Consider the following 26792-nt stretch of genomic DNA (forward strand, 5'->3'; position numbering starts at 1 on the left):
TAGCGAAGTGTGATAAGGACCACACTTGAAAGAGAGGGGTTAATGTTAACGTAGGAATTTCTCAGCAGAGCCGGCATCGAGATGTTTTATGGCTCCATGTCGAACTGTCAAGAAGTCGCACAAATAAAAGTAACGTTATTTTCAGCAGTTTAATTGAGATTATATTATGACACTCATGTTTTATGATACTTTTAATAAAATGCGGTTTTAATTGTAATATTTAAGTTATGCGCTATTTGTTGAGCTCAGCTCAGGCAATCGATACCACAACCTGAGACGGCGGCATCTTTGTTTATGTCAACGCTTGTCTGTTTAGCCAATTAGCGGCAAGGGAAGATGACGCAAACGGTAATCGAGTGGTGTCTCATTTTTTAAACGAACGATCTGTCTTAGTTAGTTAGTGTACGCCAATGTATGTGCACGGTGAAATGCACAGCCATGCAAAGCATAGTTTATTTGACTTATGCGTGTACACAGACGTTTGACGGATGTGCATTCCGACAAAATGCAATGCATCTCTTGGGCTACACACTACATTCTCGTGTACGCCCATGCATGCGTGACCTACACGTAGAAAGTACATGTGGTTACAATAATCTTGTATGCTTAAAAACTAAACTACACTTCTAGCTTTAGATTTTGATACCGTTCACATTTTAGCCGGTACCCGTATCGGTACCCAAAATTCGGTAACGGTACCCGTGGTACATTTTTAGTGCTTTTATATTTCTGCAAGTCTTAAATGTAGTGTACAATACAAACATAGATTATTCTTTATTAAAGCTACAAAAGTTACTTATTCAAGTGAAATATTTCGTTCGTTTTCCATTTTATGATTAACATTAAACAACAAGCATCAGGTCTATATTGCAACTTTAAGAGTGCGCGGATCCAAAATACTGTATTTTATTTGATTATATATTCTAATATTTTATTTCTCAACTACTTATATTCACTTGAGAGATAGCGTAAAAGACTTTACAATGATAATTACTAATGATTTTTAGATCATTATGTGTAAATATGTCCGTTCAAGCACAAGAAAACATGAACTACATTAGCATTCGCGTGCTTGTCTTTAGATGTGGCTTTTCGGATTTGCACGCAAACAAGACTCATCAAACAGCGCATGAGTAGCTAATTTAGATCGGTTACACACCGTCTTGTGCTTAAATATTGAACTCTTTCAAAGTATCTCGTCAATTAAGAGAAAACGCGTCCCTGCCAATGATGAGTATTTCCGGCTTTCCACAATACCACTATTATCCACCAGGTGCCGCACTTCCGCAACTTATAAAACCCAGAAGTATTGCCCTAGGGCAGTGTTTCCCAATCCTGGTCCTCGGGCACCCCCTCCCAGAAAGTTTTAGATGTCTCCTTATTTAAAACACCTGATTTGACTCATCAGCCTCCTTCCAAAATGGTAAACATGTGTCCCTAACAAGCTGATGAGTTAAATCAGGTGTGTTAAATAAGGAGACATCTAAAACTTTCTGGGAGGGGGTGCCCGAGGACCAGGGTTGGGAAACACTGCCCTTTTTTTTAAAGCTGAGGGTCTGTTCTTTCATTTGACATATTGTATGTTTATATATTTAAGAGAAATATTTTCTTGAAGTCATTAAACTTTTGTGAAAATCATGAAAAATATTAGCGCTGGCTGGCAACTTTTTTTAAAAAAACGATGACGGGGAAAAGTTAAATTGCCAAGGAATAAAATCATCTGAAAATGATAAACATTTGTGACGACGCAGCCCATTGCCCTGTTTGCTGTGTATAAACAAGTTGCAGGGGTGACATCACAAAATTTGGTACAGATTGATTTTATGTGAATCTTTACTCTGTAGTAACTACGTAATTTGTTCTGTGCTTTTACCAAGTTCGGTACCCAACCCTATTAAAAGTATGAAAAACAGAGGCTGAACTCTATTTGACTCCACACACGCACACATCATGTTATGCGAGTCAAACGTGTCATTCTTAAATGCGCTTTCTTTGTCTGAAAGCCATGACAAACCATTCACATCGACTGCTCTGACGCAACTGTGCTATTTTATAACTTCTGCGCATACATTCGCAAGACATAATCGCTTAAATCCGTACGAGGAATAAAATAACACTCCAGTAATCTGAACGATTTATATTAATACAACTTTTTCCACTTAATAAATCTTTCTTTTAATTAAAGAATAAATCAGTTGTGTCTTCGGGAGATAACTCCTCTCGCTGAATCTGGACGACCATTCTTTAGCTGAAAGGCTCGTAAAGACCTCCAGAGAGAAATACATACAGAATATAAAGTGGGAACTGCCAAGAAAAGATTACATGTCCATTGTCAGCTCTTAATAATTTGGCACTCTGAAAGACCAAATAGTTCGTCAATGGTTTCTTTTATAACACACCTCGCTGCCTCCGCTGCACACTAGTTAAATTCTTCTTTTGTCCATCTGTCACACGCTATTAATAATGTCTTTCTCCCAAACACACAAGGGGAAGAAAAAGAGAGAGAGAGAGAAAGAAAGAAAGAAAGAGAGAGACACTATGCATGCTCTCTTCACATTGAATATTTGATCTGAAAAAGATTGCAGCACAAAAAACACTACTAGGCCTATTGTGCCGAAACAATGCTAATCATGTTGAACCAACGTACAGAAGCAGTGAGATGACAGGAAGTAAAAGTGATCCTCTGCTCCACTGACCAATCAGCTTCTGACCTCAGCCCTCGTGAGCAGGTCAAATGTCAGTGGGCCATTAAAAACAAGACTTATTTTGGTTAAACTGTCAACATAGCTAGAACCAGTGTTGGGTAAGTTACTCAAAAAAAAGTACTTAATTACTAGTTACTAATTACACCTTCAATCATGTAATTACTGTACAAATTACTCGCTCCAAAAAGTATTTAATTACTTATTACTTTCCAAATACTATTAAGTAAATCATACAAAGATAGGCTTGAAATGGCTCAAATAAATCATATAAAGGTATATTGTCCAATTGGACAAATTGGTCATACTTTTTAAGGTCCCATTCTTGCTATTAACGAACTATTATCTACTTTTGCCTCAATAAAGTCGTAATTAATGTTTAAGTATAGACCGTTTCAGCAGTAACAACATAAACAAGCAGCTTTCGTGGTCCACACTTAACTTCTGGTAAACTCCGCTAAGAATAAACAATAACAATGTACTTTAAAAGTAGTTTATTTATATAACAAGCAAAATAAACAACACATAGATTACCTAGGAAACAGGTACATTTGTTTTGTTTGACGAGGTATTTGTGTAAGAGTTCAGTTTAGCAACTAGTCAGACCATTAAAAAAAAAACTGAAACCAGAAGTAAAGTTCGGACCAGACGCATATTGCGTCACCGCACGTGCGTCCGATGAAACCGTCTGTAGGGATAAGGATGTAGAATAAGGTTTTGCAGAATCAGGCATTAATATGTGCATTTTAAGTATTAATAAACTGCCAAAATCCCTGTAATATTATTAATGCTAATAACCAACTAGTTAAAAGTAAGAATTGTAAACTACACTAGAGTGTTATCATTATTCTTATTAACTCACCAAAGTATTTAAAGCTATACCCAGTCTCATGTAGATGCGTATAAATAGCACGAAGTGTGAAAATCGTGCAATACACACGCCAAACTCCACCCCGGGGCGCACACCACACGTCAGTCCCTCCCATTCACCCAAACGGCGCATCTTTTTTTCATTTCATTTATTTGTTTCTCAATTTTTTTCTGATTTTTAAACAGTTTTCCCTTAGGTTTATAGGGTTAGATTTCAGATTTGCTTAAGGAGGTTCTTTAATATACAGGTTGCTCTATGTTTTGTCTATATTTAAGCAATGGTCGCTTGGAGTTGGGGTTAAAGATGGGGTTTGGGTTAGGATGTCAATTTTATATAACAAAAAGTTGTTTTAACCCTAAACCCTAAAAAAATTGAGAAACCAATAAATAAAACAACAAAAAAGATGTGCCGTTTAAGTGAATGGGAAAAACTGGCGTATCATATGCGCGACAAAGTGGAATTTGTCGTATGTATTGCACGATTTTCACACTTTGTCCTATTTATACGCAACTCCTGGAGACTGGGTTGATTTAAAGTGAGAAAGATACAGACAAAACATCAATTTTAAAGGCGCAGTGCGTGATCTCTGAAAGCCATGTTGATATTTAAAATCTCTTAAACAAACACGCCCCTACACCAATAGAATCTGGACCTTCTTTTAATTGACCCGCCCCACACATATGCAACCCAGTCAACGATGTAGGTTAATAGACACGCCCCCTTACTGCTGATATATATATATATATATATATATATATATATATATATATATATATAATTGTTTTGCAGTCCATACACAGTATTTTTGTTAATTACATCAAAAGTAACTGTAATCAAATCACTTGAAAAATAACAGTAATCCCTTACTTTACTTTTTCAAGAAAAAAGTAATTAAATTACAGTAACTAATTACTTAGTAATCAGTTACCCAACACTGGCTAGAACTATACTCTAATTTATAAAGGCACACTCATCCTGTCTCTACGAATCCCAATGTAGGTGTACGGGATGTTACTGATATAAACCTTTCTGCATCTGCAATTCCAACCCAGCATATGAGCAAAACTGTTGCAATAAATGTCCATTTATAACACCAGGGCATTCGGTACAACTACTGTATGATCTTTTACCCCAACAGACTGAACAATAATTCATACACAGGTTTGTTACGCTCGTATTTATTGAATTAACTTTTTCGTTTTCTGCCAAGTTTGTCTATAGTGGAAAGGTGACCGATTTTGCTCGATTTCATTTATATAATCTAATTATATAATCAAAGTCGTTTCAAAACAGACATTTTTACGAAGGAACGCTTAAAGACATGGTGACTGGGGACTTTAAAGTACCTACTACTGTAGTTCGTTGTGGCTGTCCTGAGAAAACCTCTAATCTTAAAATGTCTGTATAGGAGCAATTCTCCAAAAGACCGAAAATAATAACCGCTGTCAGAATGAAAGGAGTTTCAAGCAAGCCTTTTCTTTAGCACGTATGTTAAAGGCGTATGAACATCTGACACAGCTGTCAAACTCATAAACAAGCGGTCTGCCTCTACACATCATCATCGAGTGTTTAATTCATTATAAGCCAAAAAGCGAAACGCTGCCCTGATTACAGTATTCCCTATCCCAAATAACACAAACAGCTGTGTCGCATGAGCGCAACTTTCGACCAACTGTAAATTCGCAGCAGACTTTATAGCGCTGGCACATTTCAAAGACAGAGCCGCTTTGAAAGGATTTCTTTGCATGAAATGTTACTGCGTTTCATTAAAAAAATCTTGCAACGTCGAACTGTAAAAGCAAACTTTACTGCTACAATATTTAGGCTGTAATGACAGGCTGACTTCTTCGGTTACTGGCCGGATATCAAGTCATGTCGAGTTGATTTATTCCGCCCTCTCATGAATCAGATGGTGCCAATACAACAAACCCAACATCACAGTGTGTGTGTGCGTGTGTCCGGAGGAGCAGAAAAAAAGAGCATACAGGTTTTTGGACTAGAATTATGGAAGCATATAAACTGGGAAATCTCAACCTCTTTTTCTCTACCAAACAAATAACAGTACTGACACACTTATTGTGCTGCAATAAGTCAACATGAATTTCACCATGTTTGTACTAATTAAGTTCTTTTGGAGTGGCCATAGATATCAAACCTCATGTTATAAACATGCACTCTCAAAAATAAAGGTACAAAAGCTGGGCGGTACACCTTTGAGGGTGCATTTTAGTACCAAAGGTACATATTAGGACCTTTCCATCTCAGTGGCAACTTTTGTACCTTCAGTTCTGACAGCAATGAAACGCACAAAGTCTTTACATAATAAGTGAATTCTGTGTGATATAATAACACAAACTTTACTGTACACTGTAAAAATAATGGTTTCTTAAGGGTTCTTTGTTGGGCTGTATGGTTCCATAAAGGACCTTTAACATCCAAAGAACCTTTCTATTGCACAAATGGCTCATTGTGGTGGATAAAAATGTTCAACAGAGCATAACAAGTAAGAATGAAGTTATTATTTAAGAACCTTGACTGAAAGTCAATGGTTCTTCTGTCACTATATGAAGAACCCGTTGCACCTTTATTTTTAACACAATAACACAGACCCTTCCCATGGGTTCAATTTTTGCTATAAATCAAGCACTGTATGAGTCATATGTAAGATAGACCACAACAAAGTGTGAGAAATAACACGAAAGCCATTCTTACTGCATGCTGTATAGATGTGAATTTGATAAACTTTGCTTTGTTATTGGGTGGGTTGCATTATTAGATACCCAAAGGTTGAATTGCATTCGTGCTCATGCAAGACGGCTCAATCCAGCGCATGGTTTGTTATTATAGATGTAAAGGACATCATCATCATCATCATCATCTGAGCATCTTCTCAGGATGTCTTACCTCCACACTGAACTGCTGTTCCTCACCGTCCACAGCACATACAATCCACAGCAAGAACTGCGCGCACAAGCAATTCAACCCTTTCCTATTATGCAATGTTAACCAGACCATCATGACCCGTATTTATTGGTTTTTGGCTGTTCTTATGAACGGTCAACAAAAAGCAAATGACCAAAAGAAGGAATAAATCCCCCTCGTCTCAGCTGGTCGCAAACATTAGAGGCAGACAAACAGTCGACACGTCGCGAGATGTTGTTGAGATATAACGGTCTCGTGCTAACTCCGGGAGGCTCTGGTCGCGGCGTTTTCTCCTTTCGAGCTTGTCTTTGTCTCCCGGAGACGCGGATGTGATGATGCTCGGATAAGTCACATTTAGTTGTGCTGCTCCTCTCGTGCTCGGCGCGATGGACTGCGAGTTTTCAACCGTACCTCTCGTGTCTGCGCATGCGCGCTGCGCTCCGCTCTGAATCCCACCTCAGCGGAGAACACACGGAGACCGACGTCACGCGAACCCAACACCACAACACACTGTAATTATTATGATCTCATATCTGTGTTTTTTTCTCACTTATTTATTTTTTATATATTTGTTAAAAAATGGTATCTTATATTTTAATAAGTAATTTGATAAGTGATGCTTTCTGATATATATAAAATGATATATTGATATATAATCTGGAGGAATAAAGACCACAGTGTAACGTTAATAAATGACAACAACAGTTGCAACAACACCAAATATTTGTTAAGATAAATATTTATATAGACTTTATGCATTTTTATTGCTATGTTTTTTTAAGGAGGAATGGGGGTTACTGATATTTATTATTATTGATTTTTTTTCTTCATTTTAATGTATACTGTATCTTTGTTTGTTTGAAATGTTTACATCTCGTGTCTATTTTGAGACGCAGTGAAACGCGCATGTCCACTAGAGGGCAGAAATGTTGATCATCTCTACAAGATATAAAACCAAAAGCACATCTATACAAAGACATAAATTAAGCCACTTTTAACTGTGTGTATTTACTTAATTCTGTAATTAAAATTGAAGAATACAAACGTTTGTATGCTACATTTTTACAAATTTGCTTAATTGAGAAAACGTTAGAATAAGGCCATTTCATTATTCAGTGTGAATATGCACATTGATGCACGAAAAGCAAAACAGATTAAGTATCAGATCAATGATTTCCAACTCACAGGCAAATGTGATGGAAAGAAAGCACAGTGCAGGGAGTACGGCCCGACCGTCTAATGAGGTTTCAATTTGCATGAGGCTGCAGGGAATCAGCTATGCACTTTAAACAGTCAGACGAGATGAAAATGCAGCACTAACATCTGTGAAACTCCAGCCGTTAATCTTAAACGTCACTGACCGCAGGAAAGATGGCGGCCTGCCACTGACCAGTGACAGCTCTTAAACCAGAACACAGTGCTGCTGCTGGCCAAGTCAAGCATCACTTTTACTTTAGCACACACTTATGGTAAAACTCTTATCCTAAGTATTAAACTACAGTGCATAATTCACCATTTGTCTTTTCTATTTACAATATAAAATTATGTGCTTAAAGGGAAACTTTGGTTCTGCTAGTGATTAAGTGTTTGCTGTGGATAAATACACAACTCTCTGCCAATGACTATCGCGGTAAGCATCACATTTCTGTCAAACAATTGGGTGGAGATTGGCCAGTAGGGATGCACATGACAGGTGCTTATCAAAATGGTCCCATTGAGAAGATCATTTGAGGTAAAGTAAAAAACATTGTGTTAGAGAAGAAGAACAGAGCAGGTGCTGTGATTTCAAACCTGGCATTTACCATTGACACGTAATAATGACTACTACAGCGCTTAGACTCATTTCAGTAACCATCTGTCTATCTTTCCTTTATTTTCTTTATCTGTCCATCGTTTGTTTTCTTTGTACTCATTACTTTAGATAGAAGACTCTGTTCCTGCCCTATCTAACCTTCCCTCTGTATATAATGTCATAATTGCATCTGGTCCCGATGCTGAACCCTCACATTTGGCTGGAGGGTTTGAAACGCTCCTTCTGCTTCCTTCACAGACCAGCCAAAAATGCTATGAACAGACCTCAGAAGCTTCAAATTTGTGGGTAAAGCATTTGGCCATTGCTCCAGGCAACCGATCATGCATCACGTCCTCCGTTTCGGCTGTAGCGACACTCTTTGACCATTTTTATCTTTATTTCTCCATCCAATTTCTTCATTTGTTGAGCCTTTATCAGTTTTATTTGCACAGATAGCTGTGGATCTTCCGGCTTTTATACAATCTAAACCAAGGTCTACACATTTTTAGAATATAGTGATTGATGCCTGTGCTAGGTTATGGATGTTCACCATGGCATTACTCTGTGGTACTACGGTAATCTGAGTGATTTTTAGTTCATTGCTATATAGAGAGATGCATTATATAGAGCGATGATGCATTTTTGTGAGCAAAACTCAATTTAGCACTCAATTTATGTTCTCTCGTCCCGGGGTCAAAGGTTTTTTTTTAATAAGGTTTTGGTGAAATGCAAGACACTTGTAAAAACGAGCTCAAGATATTTTCACATTTTGTTCTACAACATAAAACACATCCATAATACCACCACTTTTCCAGCTCCCCTAGAGTTAAACATTTGATTTTTACCGTTTTGGAATCCAGTCAGCTGATCTCTGGGTTTGGCTGTACCGCTTTTAGCATACACTCTTAAAAAAAATGGTTCCATATCGAACCAGAAATGGTTCTATCACCCGCTTCATATATGGAACCCCCAAATGGTTCAATATAGAACCACTTTAATGGGTTCATTAAAAAGAACCCCAAATGGTTCTTTGAATCAAAGTCAGATGGTTCTATTTAGAACCATTAAAGGTTCTTTATTATTATGAGTAATTTATTATTGATAAGAAATTATAACCGATCTAGAAAATTATAAAAGTTTACTATTTATTAATTGTATTATACAGAAATATAAATCTATAAAAATTACTTAAAATCACATCTCTTTATTCTGTATTAGACAGCAAAACTTTAGTTTACATTTAAAATGTCTCATTACATTCAACCATTTAGTTATTTAATTATTTCCATTAAGCATTTTCACTTTTTAATAAACATACATACGTTTATATATAAATTATATATATATATAAAAACATCTCTGTATTAAACAGATAAACTCTTAATTACACTATACATAAAAAAAAAAATCAAGTTATTTCCCTTGCGCATAGATACTGTACAGTATATGCAGTACTAATTTTTAGTAACTTTTACATGTGTCTGAAATTATGAAAAGAAATCACGGTAATACTTTACAATAAGGTTCATTAGTTAACATAAACTAATAATGAACTGCACTTATACAGCCTTTATTAACCTTTGTTAATGTTAATTTCAACAATTACTTTATTTAAATCTTGTTAACATTAGTTAATGCACTCTGAACTAACATGAACAAGCAATTAAAGCTTAAATTGTTATTAACTAACATTAACAAAGATGAATAAATTCTGTAACAAATGTATTGCTTATGGTTTGTTCAAGTTAGTTAATACATTAACTAATGTTAACTAATGAACTTTATTGTAAAGTGTTACCGAAATCACAATGCATTTAAAGACAATTCATGAACAATCTATTAAATAGAATGACAATTTACACAAGTTGATTGTACATTTGTTTTGTACAGGTATTAAAACTTCAGCATATATTTTATAAATTAAAGTCACTGTGTGCTTAATGGCAAAAGGGTATTGAACATTGAGGAGAAAAAAAAAGCAAACAGTTGTCACGAAGTGACTATGCGGGGCGGAACCAAAAGGAGAGTGAAGAGGTTTCGCCCGGCCCGGTGTGTACAGATACCGGCACTTCCGGGTTCCCCGGGAATCCCCGCACTCGCTGAAACAAGGCACAGCTGTGTGAGTGGAGGAGGATATAAAGAGAGAAGGTAGAAGTTACTGGAAGGGTCGATTTTCGGGCGAGTCAACTTCCGCCTTGGGCAGCACAACGAAGACCAGCCTCCGAAGAGTCCGCAGGCTCTGCTGATCCGGCGACCGCTAGGTAGCGGGCGGAAAGAGTGCGGGGCTGGTCCGGGCGAAAGGACGGCGTGGTTGTGTATAGGAAGTTACTTGTCAGAGTGAAGTTTGATCGCGTTGGATATACGCTGCAGATGCCGGCTGGGTTGTTAGTCCTTCGGGTGCTGAAATACGTAGTTCTGCTACGGCTAGGAGCTGTGGAGAGAGAAGAAACACTGTTCAACAGTCAAGTAAGAACCTCTTGAAACGGAAATACACAAAGCTTTCTTGAAGTGTTGTGCTGTGTCCTTGTCGTCTGTACTCACCTTAGGAGCGTCTTGGACCTTTGTGGATGCCATCAGGGGCCGCCGCGATGGTGTGTGCCCAACCCACCCAGATACGCTCTGTAGCGGTGTTCCAGCTGTAGTCACGTGGAAACCCCTCCAACGTCCCTGGCCCCGTAATACTCCCCCTGAGGGCGAGAAGCGAGATTTTTACATTCCCTTTCCCATTCCCCACTTTAGCTTTAAATAATTTAAATAAAGTTTCTATTTCTATATTTTACTTATCTCTGGTTTGTCTGGTCATTGGGGTGCTTTGGGACCTCCTCGAGGTGGAACTAGGAGGAGCGTGATCCGCGACAGGGGCGGTTCGCTTCTCCGACCTGTGACACAGTCATTCCACAGCCTGTGATGTCAATGTCTTCCACATATTAAGTTCACATTGTCCATTATAAAGTTGATACTTTCAGATTTGAGAAGATCAGGAGAGCCGTTGAACACTATGGTTGGTGTGGGACCTTTGGGTTCCTGTAAAACAAACATTTCACCTTTTAAGTGCTTTTTACCAATTAACAGAAGCCATCAAATAGACTTAAAATTATCCCATAATAACACAAATAAAGTATGACAACTAGGCAAGGGACACTCACGAAAAAACAAGACTCATAATAATTGATGTGGAGCTGTATGCTATTTAAGGGTAAACAGAGTAATATTTTTATATTTACATTGAATGTTACTTTAAATAAAGTGCCTCAAATGCTAACTAAATTACAGAAGACTATACTTACACTATTTACACAGTCAAGGAAGCTGGGATTTTCTTGAAATAATGCTTGCAATAACATAAGTGCAGCATTCCTCACCAGACCTACAAAGATACAAATTATTGTACATTAGGTACAGATATCAATTACAGGGACATTTTACTCAAAAAAGAAAACTCATTCACTCACTCGTTATTTCAAATGTTCACAGCTTTCTTTCTTCAGCAGAACACTAACACAAAAAAGATTTTGAAGAATGTCTGTAACCGAACAACTCTGCTAGCAATTTAATGGACACAAAACCAATGCAGGTCAATGGGCACCATTGTTGTTCGATTACCATACTTTTTCAAAATTTCTTCTGTTGTGTTCTGCTGAAGAAAGTGACGGCAATTTTAATTTGTGGGTAAACTTTAACTCTTTCTCAGCCAGCGTCCCCTTATTAACAAGTTTACTCTTCAATGGCAAGGAAAAAGTTTATACTAACATTATTTTCATATTTTCACTTATACAATTTATAGGTGCTAGAACCTTTACATTGACTATGCAAATAAGGCTACTTTACACTGGACAAAGAACAAGCACCTTCTGTGGTTTCCTCTCCAATGAGATTGGCGTAGAGATGTTTTTTACTTCCTTCTTTTGCACTCCTGATGATGTTTGGGGCCATTTTATCTCGAATTTCGTCTCCTTACAACACAGCTGTCTTATTGTGCTTGGCAATTTAATTTAAAATGACAAAGAAATAAAGCAGGACTGTAACGTAATTCATTAAAACCAGGAACAAAATGTATTTAACAGAGCTTTTATAACTGACGGTTGACGAAGCCCGTCAGTCCTTTAACGTTACCAGCAGTATTTTTTAACTGAGGTAAATATTATAAATGTAGCTTCTAGTATCACTATTTAGCACAAGACCTACTCTAACAAAATAAATATTAACTAATTATACTAAATATTTCAGTAATATCGGTTCATAAATGTAGAAAGTTTACTTATCTCAGGGTACAAACAAGCAGAAATGCCGGTCCGGAGTCCGAACTCCTCAGTTTGAAAAAATAACTGTCACGCCTCGAGCCTCATCTTCGCGTATGGTGGTGGTCTGGTCTGCCTTCTCCACATCATCACCGCTCTGGTTTAATAAACATAGGAATTTAAACACACATACATACATACATAAATAACATGTTTAATATAATAAAGCTTGACGGTGAAAGATTGTATACCCTAAAATTGCCAAATTTCCCTCAGACATCACACGTAATTGAATTAACGTTAAACACTATTGGGCGGTTTTCTCGGACAGAACTTATCACTGACTAAAATACTGACATCTGTTAACATATGAGTGCTATTGTTTTGTCTCAAAATGCACGCCAGTATTGTATTTTATAAGGTTTGTTTGTAAAAATGTCCCAATTATAATTAAGACGGAGTCCTAAACCCTGTCCGGTAATCTTAACTAAAATAACGTTAGCTCCACTTTAACTCGGACAAATAACATAACACTAGGTATGTTGCTAACTCCGCTGTCGCGGCTGACGTTTTGGTTCCACTCAGCGAAACTCAAGATTTTCTCAGGCGGCGCGCGGTGCTGTTGAAAATAATGCTTCTGTTGGTTTGTTGATGGCGAAATTTCTGAGTTTTTATTGTTAACACCACCGGAAGAAGCATAGGTACCTTCTCGTTTTCAGTCACAACCTTTCATGTTTAACCACTGGCCGTGCAAGCTCGCCAAAGTCGGTTGTTTGAAAAATAGTCGTTGTTTTTGCTGAAGTTGAGTAAAGACATTCTTGAAATTGTAAAGACATTTAGTTTAATTGCTAAACTACAAGTGAACGAAATTTTAAGAAATTTGACCGACTACCAAAGGTGGTTTTACCTCTACCAAAATCTGCTTGAATGGTAAAGAATGGGACGCAGCCGTATAGCCATGTAGATGATATCTGTATATATAGACTGAATAAAGAGTGTTATTTGGTGTAATTAGTGGTTTGTTTTTTTATATATCTGACTTTTCAGAATTGGAATATGTAGAGGATATATCAAACAGCTTATCCTGAAAGATTCAGGTCAATATCTTAACGATTTAAAAAGTTATAGCTAAAAACTTCATAATTTTCATGATTCGGTCACACATTTTCTTGAATTTTAATGGAAAACATGGGACCAAATAAAGTGATGATTTTCGAGTTTCAAATGGCCAGTATTTTCTTATTCTTTAACCCATATACATGATATTGGTCTAATTTAAAAGCTTTTTTCAAGCTCTTTCTATCTGAACAACTCGTTTTAGCATTTAACCATTTTGAAAATTTTAGCAACATACCTAATAACACACACTTTAAGTCGGTCACATAACATAACACACCTTTATATAACTTATATGTTTACAAAAACGTCGAGTATTTGCGTATTTGCCAATTAATATAGTCTAAAATTAACATTTATTTACAAACACTTACCTGACGTGACCTTGAGGAAACGGCTGATGACTTGTGTCGTTGTGGGAAACAGTGAGTGATTCCGGGCTGTTACATGCGGAATGATCTCAGATGAAATGACCTGTGATTCAGATCCTTCCGAGTTAAGTTAAGACATTTTAAATTAAAAACTCACGCACATACTGTACATACACACGCGCGCGCGAGCGGGTCGCGCGCACGCGCGCGCGCACACGGGTACACACACGGGCATATTTAGAAGTTTTATTTAAGATTGTTATGATATTGGGACTATTTCTCCACCCGCTCCTTCAGCTCTGAAGTTCAAATTCGTATGCAGTCCGGTTATAACAAATGTAAAAGATATGAAACATCACTCAACAGCAATATCAATTAAGTGCAATCCTAAAATATGATTTAAAACATAACCCTTTCATTGTTAAGTATGAGAAATTAAAATGAATTAAATCACATGTTTAAACGCCACAGAGATATCAGAGCCAGCAGTCGATTTCTGATGGGCTTGCCGAGGAGAGGCTGCGCTGGGCGGGGTGTGAGCGCTTAAGTGTCTGTGATTTTATGGAGCTTGTATGGAGCTCATCTACGTCCGAAAGTGTCCGAGCACATTTTTAAATAGACGCTATCTTTATTAACCGACCGCATATTTAAACTTTAAGCACATACATTCACGCATGAACAACTCTTACAATTACATTTTGTGACCAAATAACAGTAATATTATGAGCATTTTGTTGTCAGGAAACATAGCTGTCATAAGTCCACATATTTACCAGATTTGTCTTAATTAGTTTAGTCAACACTAGCCATTCTGAATTTTGACTGGATTTGAAAATAACCATTCATTCATTTAATATTTTAAACACAGATCTTCTCAACTAGCTCAAGCAAAACAATTGGTTATATATTTTTGCCCATCCAACATTTCATTAGTTGGATTTTTTACAGTGTACACTAAATATTAGTAGCCTATTTGTTGACTCTCTCTTTATTTGACCACAACCTATTGACACAAAAAGGTTTGTGAATGAGTTGTGTAGGTTTGTAAATGAGTTGTGTAGGTCTGCAATTATTGTGTAATCTTTAGTTTACACTTCAGTCACAAAACGTGAATTATAGAACCATTTTAATAAAAATGGTTCTTTGCCTTCCAAGGGTTCTATATGGAACCCGTTTTTTGGTAAAAGGTTCTATTGGCCAAGTATAGAACCCCACGGTTCTATATAGAACCTCAAGGAACCTTTTTTTTTTAGAGTGTAGCTTAGCATAATAAAGAGTTTTGATATTTTTCCTATTTAAAACTTTTCTGTAGTTACATTGTGTACTAACACCGACGGAAAATTATAAAGCCTGAAAATAGTGCCCTGCTATTGAAAGTAACCAATGGGACTATTTTCGGGCTATGCGTAATATAATTGTGCCTGCTGCAGCCATACAGCAGCAAAGTCCTTGATTATTACACCAGAATGAGAGTATAGTTTCTAGTCATATCTGCCTAGAAAATCGCAACTTTTAATTTTCCGTTGGTCTTAGTACACGATTTAACTACAGAAGAGTCAAATTTTAAATAGGAAAAATATTCAAACTTTTTGGTAATTTTTTTGCGCAATGCTAATGGTCTAATCAGATTCAATGGATTATGCTAAGCTAAGCTAAAAGTGGTACCGCCAGACCAAAGATTAGCTGAATGGTTTCCAAAACATTAAAAATCAAATGTTTAACCCTTGGGGAGCTGGAAAATCAAAAAAAGTGGAGTATCCCTTTAAAGTTTTTTTAAAACTTTTAAAACGATTTAAAACTCCCATTGACTTTTTGATGAGGGAACTAGTCTGAAGCTAACTTCCCAGGATGGTTTATAAAAATGTATCAATATTTTAAATGCTTTCTAATTTGTAAGTCGCTTTGGGTAAACAAATATAAGGTTGGATTTACACTGCAAATCTAGATGCCCAATTCCGATTTGTTGCCTGTATCTGATTCTTTTCAGGCATTTGTCTGTGATTTCCCCAAAACCTGTTGGCGACTGAAAATAGCTAAAATCATGCAGTGTGTACTCACCATGAGTTGATGTCGCTTTATTAATAATGTACGACATCTTGATATGGGAATATCCGATTTGGCCGCTTACATTGCGTATGCATGTATCCGATTATTTCCACGTATGAATGAGGCCTGAAACCAATCTATGAATATCAGAATCTATGCGTTTTTTCCTTCTTACATGTTCATCTGTTATTTCCGATCTGTGCCACATGAGAGAAAAGAATCGTAATTGAGTCACTTCGAAATCGCTATGTAAATGTGGCCTATAAGCATCGCTGGTCTTCATAGCAAAACAATGCAGGATGTGTTACGCACAAAAGTTGAATACTTACATTTATGGGTTTTAAATCCCCAGTACTATGAGCAATAAAAGTTTTTTTTTCAGGTCAAACCCCTGTTATTTGGATGGAGCTTAATTCAGCAATGGCACACAGACTTGCTGACAGTTATAAAATACAGTCAGTGATCACGATGTCAAACTGGGGTCAAGGCCTACAGACGTCTCCGAAAGCCAGAACTCACTCACGGCTCCAGTTAGACTGCCGTAAACACCAGTGTACCCGATAACATCCCTGTCCTGCTTGAAAATACACTGCAGCCTCCAGTTTAAATTGGCTGGTGTTATGAAAGCGCTTTTTTATTATTGTCTGGTTCAGTGTCCAGCTGCGGTGACAGAAAGGCTCCAGAAGGCAGCTGGGGTTTAGATATCATTTAATGCCAGCTAACATGTCCACAATAGCATGGCAAACACGATATTTACATAATGTGATCAAAATGTGCAAGCGAGGTCACATGCAACATCTTTCAAAGAATCGGCTACAGTACTTCACGCCTGTCATCCGCGGAGGAACCAGCGTTCGTACGATGTTGCATTCAGGTAAGTGTATTCAGGTAAGTGAGAATCCATATGTGCGGGTTTGAATGCATTGTGCATATGTCTGTGAAACAGCGTGGCTTGTTGTCATGATGGCAGACGTTAAAAGATGAACGGTCAGAGTTTCGGAAGCTGACGTCTTCTACACCATCTGCAATGGGGGATGGACTGGGAAAGAAGCCCTCCTGCTGGGGTAATGAGGTGAATGAGACTCACTGTCCCCGGGCCTCTCAAGAGCCTGCTGGAAGTGCCAAGGCTGGTTTGACGGAAATGTTAAGTTCTCTCATTTCATCAATCCAAATGTTAAATCAGAGCCATTGAAAACAGGTGACAGAGATATTATCTGCAGACCAGGTGAATGACTATGTCTGTGTTATACAAAAGATAAAGTACAGTGTTTCTGGAGTTTACTTGGTAGAGCATTAGCAATGAAAAAAGTAGTTGGTTCGATTCCGAGGGAACATGCATACGGATAAAAATGTAGAAATTTGTACTCGCTTTAGACAAGAGCCCCCTGCTTAATGCATAAATGTAAACATTCAGTTCTCGCCTTCGGCATTCTGAGATGTTGGCTACTAAATTATTATTATTTCTAGATTTCATTTTCATTACTAGCAATGATATTAAGCAGCAGCTGAAAATAGTCCCCTTAGTAACTTTCAATGGCAGGGGACTATTTTCGGCTGCTGTATATATCATTGCGCCTCCTGCAGCCATGTTACGGCAGCAACGTCCTTGATTATTACGCCAGAATGAGAGTATAGTTCCTAACCATATCTGCCTAGAAAATCGCAACTTCTACTTCTCCGTCGGTCCCAGCACACGATGCAACCACAGAAGAGTCAAGTTTTAAATAGGAAAATATCAAAACTCTTTGGATATTTTTTTAGGCGCGATGCTAATGGTCTAATCAGATTCAATGGATTGTGCTAAACTATGCTAAAAGTGCTAGCACCAGACCCGGAGATCAGCTGAATGGATTCCAAAGCTGGAAAATGAGCATAATTTCAAAAAAGTGAAGTGTCCCTTTAAGTAGTTAAAATAAAATAAAATAAAATAAAATAAAATAAAATAAAATAAAATAAAATAAAATAAAATAAAATAAAATAAAATAAAATAAAATAAAATAAAATAAAATAAAATAAAAATCTTAAATTCTTTATATATTAAAGGAACAGTATGTAGGATTGTGGCTAAAACTGGTACTGCAATCACACAGCTAGTGGCCAATATACAAAATGACAACATAAACATCAGTTGAGGGCTGAAACTCCATTTTTAAATGACAATATCCTGGCCAGACCACTTTTGTCAGTGATTTAAGTATTTTAAATGAAAATGATTTCTTAATGTCTAGTGACATATCAGGGCCATTTTATGATTAATTGATATAAATTTCTTACATACTGTTCCTTTAAATATTGCTGTTGTGCAATTCAAAGAAAAACCTTGTGTTGGAGCCCCAGTTTCTATTGCACAAAATAATTAAATGTATCTTTAATTATTTGTATCTGTATGTTGTTTCACATAAATCTGTAAGAATAATTTGTATTGGCTTACTGTATGTACAAAACTATCAAAGTGTTTGAAAGTGCCCTTTTTATTAAAGTGCTGAATGATTAGAGATTAAAGCATTTAAAGTGGCCTAAAGTCTCAACAGCCTACATCTGCAAACTCAGGCTTTTAATAAGTGGAGTAAGCTTGTTTGTTTACAGCTACAGTAAATAAACATTTCACTGCAATATCCAGTCTTGTAAATCACATCCGATGTCATTTTACAGTGTTGTGTGTTTATGAAATCTGATCTGAGCAGGGAAGAAATCAAGGCAGGGAATGCGTGATGGACAGTCTGACGCTGTGCTTGTGAAATCAATTCTCGCTGATCAATAATTCACATGCCAGGTTTAATGTTTACATTTCAAAATCCACCCGTATTCAACTCAATCAAACTCAGCAGGATTATTACAAGAACTCTGTTAGCAGTGATTAGGGAAATGAACGTTTCTTAGAAGTAAATGTGTGTCAGCCTGACCTAGTTCTGATTCTGAGCTTGACCGTTCGCATCTAAGGAGCGAAGAACAGTGTTGTAAATTACTCCCACATTACTATTTAAGAAAATGGAGATTTACGCATTGTTTAATTTCATGTATTTTACTGTGTACAGGATTATTTTAGGATTATATCACACCAGTCAGTTTGACCCCATAAATCAGAGCAGAGGTTATATGAACATATTACCACCCCGTTTTTTACACAACACTGACACAAAGGACATTGTTACATCTTACATTCAAAGGCAAGATAGATAGATAACTAAATGCATACAATTTTATAATTACCTTAACCCTCATATTATGTTCCGGGTCAATTTGACCCGTTTTGATTTTTAAGCTGTCAGATAAACCAGTTAACCTGTGATTTTATTCTTGAAATGTTGTGACTTTTTCTTATTTATGGCCATGAACATGCATGCAAAGTTTAGACATGCTGATAAGTTTTGAAGTGTACCAAAATAATTTTGTAACGATTTTGAGGTTCGCGGGTCAATTTGACCCGCATTTTGTTTTGCTCCAAAGCAATTGTATAGACCTAAATTAAATATATATTTTTAGTGTTTGTTGTTATGTTGGTGTTTTACTATCCTGAAATGGGGGTAAAAATGCTTCTCCTCACTATTTTGAGTACTGAAAAAGACTTTTACAGACACAGATGGTAAAAGTGAGTTATGATTTCTATTAACAATTTATATGAAATACTACTTAAGTTACAGTTTTCTTCCAGAAATTTTGTCACTTTTTCTCATTTAGGGCCATGAACATGCATGCAAAGTTAGGATACACTGATGTGTTTTGAAGTGGGTTTTTTTAGCACAAATAATGATTTTTGGTACGATTTTGATGTCCGCGGGTCAATTTGACCCATATTTCTTTGTTCAAAGGCAACTGTATAGACACAAATTAAATACATTTATTGCGTATATTTTGGTGTTTTACTACCCTGGACAGGGAAAAGTGAGCTTTTCCTCACTCTTTTTTAGTACTGATAAAGACTTCCTCAGACACAGAAAAGTAAATGTGAACTATCATTTCTATTTTCAATGTATATGAAATACTATGTAAAGCTGATGAATTCAGACCCACAGAAAATCCAGAGGTGAATACAGGTGATGCCAGCTGTGCCCCACACAGCAAAACCACCAGTGTTAATTTAACTCTATGAGAGTTGATTTCAACACTATACCAGTGTTTATATAATTCTCACTGCCCAGAGTTAAAATAACACTCCAACTAGTGTTAAAGATTTTACTCCACCTTGGTGTTGATCATTTTACTCTGATAGTGTTAAAGAATTAACTCCAAACACTGCCTTTTAAACACCCATTAGAGTTAATTACACTTAAGTAGAGTCAATATTAAAACACTGATAGAGAGTTACTTGAACACTGAAAATAGTACTTCATCATACATCTTTGATTATTAATGACAACAAGAATTAAATTAAGCAAAGTTATTGACCACAAATTTATTTAACAAATTTATTTGACATTATTAAATATTTATAAAAAAATAAAGTTTCACTTGTGAACTTTTTCAAAATTTTCAGAGAGTGGTTATGTATACAGTCCTTTCAATTTTGCCAAGGAGTTTAAACAAAACTGGAAAAGTGTTTTAAAATCCATGTCTGACACACATCTAGGGCAAATCACAGCAAATCTTTCACTAAACATTCTGTAAAACAATACATCACAAAAGTAATCACAATTTTCTTCAGCACATATTAATTAGAAATTTGGGAAAGGATAAAATGCATGCTGAAACCGTAAATGAGATACTAGTTACAGCTAGTTAAAAAAAGTTTGCTCTCAGCTCTCAATCTCTAGTTTTCCCAACATGTAAACTGTTGTTTGATTAAATTAGTTAAAGTAAAGGAGTCCATCATCATACATTACATTAAAAACAAAGTCAAATGCTAATAAAAGGGAGCCTTCCGACTGACGGGGTGAGATTCTTATCAAAAGCCACGTCAAAGTTCTCAAATCTGGCCGCAGATCCTGCTAACCGCAGTAAGGTACGGTTGTCATCCTACTCGTTGCTGAAGATGTTCTTCAAGGCTGGTACAAGACTATAAAAGATAAAGAACAACAGTTATTATATTAGACCTATACATCTGCATAACATTGAGAAAATCATTAGAAGTACAGAGCCACAGAGACAGATTTAGAAAGCAGGCTCTCCTACTTACCTTATGATACACCACAAGCCGGCTCACTGCAAATCTGATGCACTGATTCCGTTGAGGTGATGGTGGAAGGAGATGGAGCAGTAAAGGCAGTGTTGCCATGTCACTACCACAGTCTATGCTCTCACTGGTTCCTTGTAGGAGTCTTCCTTAAACAACATAAACAGACATGTCACAATACTGTACAATTAGGGCTGTGCAAAAATATCGATACAGCTAACTATCGTGATAGTTGGCTGTATCGAAAGTGTATCGATATTTCGATCGCTACTATTGATATTTTAAAACCAATCAAATTCTTCTGTGTGCGTCAAACGACCTCCTCTGCCGCTGCTGTAGTTGTCACTGTCCAGTTTTCTGCCATATACGGCCAATTTCTCAGTAGTTAGAAGGAGTGAGAAAATGGCAGAAAATGTAAAAACACCTGCAGCTTTCAAAGAGCTGCAGGTGTTCAGTTCTATTTTTTTTACATTTTTGATAAAAAAAGAAAAAGTATTGCAATGTATCACAACATGCAACGCATTGTATCGTGATACGTATCGTATCGGGAGGCCCTTGCCAATACCCAGCTCTATGTACAATACATAATAGAGGTTGACCGATTTTTGGCATATTTTTAAAAATCGGCTTTGGCCGATTTTGCTGCAAAATTAGGCCGAATAATAGACAGGCGCATCTGCGGGCACCTAAGCGTTGTTTTAGAACTCGTGACGCTGCCTCTTGCTGCAAGCAGATAGCTCCCGTGTGTGTGCAGCCGTGCCTTGTTCACAAACAACTTTAGTAAACGATGGCGGAACAAGACGTCACTGTCAGCACAATCAGTCACTTATAGCGCCTCAGAAATGATAATGTAAATGTGTTTAGAAAGATTTGCCCTAAATAACAGTCTCAACTAAAAAACATAGACATTTACTATGTTAACTTTATGATGAATAAATTATTTATCAGGTCTACCATATAAGGATTTTATCCTACAAAGCAATAAAAGTCATGGAAAAAAACTGATCAAAGATGACAGCAGAGTGTCAGGTAATATCTGTGTCTGATAAATGCATGGTGCAGAGGAGGTTGTAAAACTCTTCAGAAAGACCAGTCATAATTTTTTTAAATACTTTGACTTAAATAGTGACATTTTTACATTTAAAATATCTGCTAATGATGAGAACATTTTGATTATTATGTACATGTAGAAAATCAGCCAAACATATCGGCTGTCCTGATTTCTAAACATCGGCATCGGCCAGAGAAAAAGCCATATCGGTCGACCTCTAATACATAAGATGACAGACACATTTCAATTTGACAAATGAATATAGATTTTGAAAGTCATAATTTATGAAAGCATGTATTTTGACAAATTAAATTAAAATAATGAAGTGCATTTACCAATATGTGCAACAAAAATGTTGACTAGGACTTCCACTATTCTGCTTAATGGCACAAATGACCATCTTCCAAAACACAACAAATGTTTGCTTGTTACTTCTTCACACACATTTAATTATGCATAGTGAAAATACTATGTGTATTCTTTTACCTCGGTCATGGAGTCATCTGTTGTCTTAGATTTCTTGGAACGACTTTGGTCAAGTTCAGATGGTAAATGACAGTGGCAGAAGCTGCTTGTTGCATCTGGTGACAAAAATTCATGACAAACACACAAAAACTGAAAAATAAACCTAAATTAGTTTTATAAAACAAAGATAATCATCACACTGTACCTTCATTTTGTCCTCTAACTGTAAGCAGCACATCTTGTAGAATGTCTTCCTCGATTTCAGTGTCATCAACAATGCATACATTAGTCCACAGTCAGTTTAGCTTACCACCTATGACAAAACACAAATTGCATTTTATATATATGTAAGGAAGCAACAAATAAATGAACAGTGAAAAAAAATCACCTTCACTAATGAGCAAAAATAAATCAATCCTGCAGTTTGATATATTTCCTGGAGCCCTGATAACCAACTTCAGCAGCATGTTCCAAACCTGAAATAGTGATTGAATAAAAAACTTTGTATTATCAAACAAAATGTACTATAACATTAAATATGAAAATGTTTTTCATAAAGTTATTGCATCTTATTATAAAGTAATTTAACAAAAATATATGCAATAAAAAAACTGTGGCTTAGGTGAGTGACTTGGTTAACAAAAACTATTCAGGACAGGTTTTAGTACATTGATGATGAGTGTTCTTTTAATGTATTTCCATAAATGCACCTTTAAAGACCTTAACGCGCTTACGTGCGATTTCTTAATTTTCTACCTTCTGTAAAGTTGTGCATTCAAATCGCGCGTGGTCATGCGTCGTCATACGTAGATCAGACGCGCGTGAACAGCTTTGAACGCGGTTCAACCAATCAAATCTAATTCCAGCTATCCGTCACTATTAGGGCGAATTCCAATCGTTAGTCACCGTCCCTATGCCCTACTCCCTTCAAAGTGCAGACATACTCGTGTGTGAACTCTGAAAGAAGCAGCACACATTTAAAATGCTACATTTTAAGACAAGTTACATTAGGCGAAAAAACGTGCAAATCATTTTCTCTCACGAAGTGAATGACGCAGCCATTTACCACACCGCGTGTAACAAGCAGAAATAACTGACATTCACAATTTAATTACATTTAAACAGCGAAAATAACCCCCAAAGTCTAATTTATTAACAGTCTAAAATGAAGATATTGTGACAAATGTACAATTAAGGAGTTAGTGATAAAGGTTGAATATCACAAACACCTGCATTGCATCATGTTTCTTTGCCCACATTGCTTGACTCACACCATAATCTGAAACCACCACCCTGAACGTAAAAGAACTGCACTAACTTAACTGTTTAAATGTACCCGCAAATACAAAATTAACTAGCTATTTTTGCGTTGTTTTGCAAATACGTCGAGCACATACAGAATTATAGATTTTTATTAATTATGTAATGTTAGACAAATTGTAGTGTAAGTTACCTCAATACAAAATTAAGAAAGCACATTTAATAACGTTAGTCTCTTAATAATAATAATTGGTTAACGTTATATTTGTCCAAAATCACTCAAAAATTGAACTCATTGCATTATTTAAACAAAACTGCACCGTCATGAGGTAACGTTAAACCAATTAAACAACGTCAGCCAATTACAAATTGAAATTCAGTTCAGTTCAATTTTAAAGATTTCCTTGTGGTCACCCACCAAAATATTCACGATTTAACAAACCTACACGGATTATTTGCAGTTTATTATACATTTATCACCATCATATTTAACTTATTTGGCTTACCTCAGTAACGTGAGTCCAGGTCGGTCGATGCTGAGTAACTGACTTTCCCGCTTCAGAAAGAAGGGGCGTGGCGTGAATCTTAACTCCCCGCAAACGTTATTATTGGAACACTGGCAAGCAACACCCCCTTGTGGAAGTTTCTGACACTGTGAGTGATGATAAATTATAAACGAACACTACAACTCACACCTGACCACTCTAGAGTAGCGAACTCTGTAAAATCAACACTGGTGGTTTTGCTGTGCATAAAACATGACACCAAAATAAGAACCATTTGTGTAAAATGCAAGAAGTCAGAACGCACATGCTTGATGTGTGCACATCATGTAAATAGTGATTTTTTGAATTTGTACAATGATCCTCAAGAACAAAAGATGAGCCTATTTAGAAAAAGAAAAGCTTCATTTCATTTCACAGCAATTTTAAATTGTTCATTTAGGATGTCTTAAACATAGGTATGTTAAAAAAAAACATGTTGAATTAAAATTTAAAATCTTAAATGTTGCAACAGTTTTTGTGCAACATTTGTTAAAACAAACAAAAATTGTGGTTAAATACATTTTTTTTAAAAGCATACTTTTTAATTTTAATTGTTTGTAATGTGTGACAAAGACTGATACTAAAATGGTTTTGCTCATACCTAATACCTTCTTGTTTTTCATAATGTGATATTTAAGGAATTGCATTGAATCCAATGCGGGTCAATTTGACCCGCTCCATCAAAATCGTCACAAAAATCGAACACAATACAAGGGTTAAAGGACTTCAAGTACAGCGCCAATATCAGTGGCGGACGGTGACTTTTTTTTGAGGGCGCTCGATGCGTAGTTTTTCACAACCTGTATGTAGCCCGTCATGTGTGTGTGGTTCCTTTTTTCAAAATATGCATTCTGCGCCTCGAGAGATCCTGTGTGCATCACGTGTCTTGTCAAAGTGCCTGCTGCAGATGCGTCTAAAGGGTTTATGATAAAAGAGACGCTCGCGTTTGCCAGATACTCGCATAATCTCATGCACAATCAAAGTTTACTGTTAAGGGAGTGTCTTGCGTGTAATTTTGTGAACGTGAGCGTCTCTTTTATCATAAACGGTTTTGATGCGTGTGCAGCAGGCACTTATTTTGACAAAACACGTGATGCACACAGGATCTCTTGAGGCGCAGAACACCCATTTTGAAAAAGGAACCACACACATGACACATTTTGAATTAGCGCCCCTCGGTTGAGCAGTCATGAGCCATCACTGCAACATATATATTTAGACTGACATTTAAGGAACACGCCCAGATTTTGGGAATTTAGCTTATTCACCATATCCCCCAGAGTTAGATAAGTCCATACATACCTTGCTCATCTCCGTGTGTGCTGTAACTCTGTCTGACGCAGCCCCCGCTAGCTTAGCTTAGCACAAAGACTGGAAGTGAATGGCTTCAGCTATCATGCTGCTCCCAATAAGTGACAAAATAAAGCGAACATTTTCCTATTTGTGTGTTGTGATTTGTGTAGTCACATCATGTACAAATAACAAAGTCATATGAGACCCAGCCATCTTTTAACAGTATACATACTGGGAACTATATTCTCAGAAGGCGAAGCACTGCTACAGAGTGATTTGCACGACTCTGACCGAACTCTCTGCTCCTCACCCGGGGCTTCTCGGGTGCTGTGAGCAAATCACTCAACCCAAGTAGCAGTGCTTGGCCTTCTGAGAATATAGTTCCCAGTTTGGATACTGTTAAAACATAGTTGTGTCTCATATGACCTTGTTATTTGTACATGGTGTGACTACACAAATCACAACACATAAATAGGAAAATGTTCACATTATTTTATCACTTATTGGCAGCAGTATGCTAGCTGAAGCCATTCACTTCCAGTCTTTGTGCTAAGCTAAGCTAGCGGGGGCTGCGTTACACAGAGTTCAGCACGCACGGAGATGAGAAAGGTATGTATGGACTTTTCTAACTTTGGGGGATACTGTGAATAAGCTAAATTCCCAAATCTGTGTGTGTTCCTTTAAGTGAGCAAATCCTACCCTTACAAAAATTAACCATGTTTTTACTACAGTAAAAAAATGCAATAACCATAGTTATACTACGGGTCCATTGAATGCTTAAATCTGATTGGCTAATGAACGTTCTGCGGTGTGCAATTATTTTTTGGGAAATGCACGGCGAATGTAGTTCCAGGCAGCTCTCTTGACTGCATTACAGTCTCATATTACTTTACAACTGTAATGACGGACTAACAAAAACAACATGACAGACGATTTTCCGAGGCAATAACAGCACAGAGGTCGCCTCTTTCACACAATCTCTGTCTCTCTCTCTCTCTCTCTCTCTCGAT

The 26792-nt window shown here is 36.8% G+C and overlaps 1 protein-coding gene and 1 long non-coding RNA gene across 5 annotated transcripts in view; both read right to left on the reverse strand.

Moving 5' to 3' along the window:
• Positions 1-6929, reverse strand: part of LOC129426018 (matrix metalloproteinase-16) — an 88363-nt gene extending 81434 nt beyond the window's left edge. The window contains exon 1 of one of the 2 annotated variants that reach the window (XM_073864270.1): positions 6478-6929. In XM_073864270.1, coding sequence (XP_073720371.1) covers positions 6478-6591 — 114 coding nt within the window. In that variant the 5' untranslated portion in view covers positions 6592-6929. The remainder of the gene's footprint in view (positions 1-6477) is intronic. The other variant, XM_073864271.1, reaches the window with a different exon arrangement.
• Positions 6930-20436: 13507 nt separating this feature from the next.
• On the reverse strand, positions 20437-24657 carry LOC129421125 (uncharacterized). 3 transcript variants are annotated; one of them, XR_012368101.1, is made up of 6 exons: positions 24451-24657; positions 23073-23160; positions 22890-22997; positions 22706-22800; positions 21172-21313; positions 20437-21051 (listed from the first exon to the last, which is right to left on the reverse strand). It is a non-coding gene; the product is annotated as an uncharacterized lncRNA (long non-coding RNA). The 3 variants fall into 3 exon arrangements; XR_012368100.1 differs by lacking the exon at positions 24451-24657 and having other exon boundaries at positions 23073-24018; XR_012368102.1 differs by lacking the exon at positions 24451-24657 and having other exon boundaries at positions 21172-21317; positions 23073-24018.
• Positions 24658-26792: the final 2135 nt, after the last annotated feature.

Source organism: Misgurnus anguillicaudatus, chromosome 25, assembly GCF_027580225.2.
Source record: "Misgurnus anguillicaudatus chromosome 25, ASM2758022v2, whole genome shotgun sequence".
NCBI lineage: Eukaryota > Metazoa > Chordata > Actinopteri > Cypriniformes > Cobitidae > Misgurnus > Misgurnus anguillicaudatus.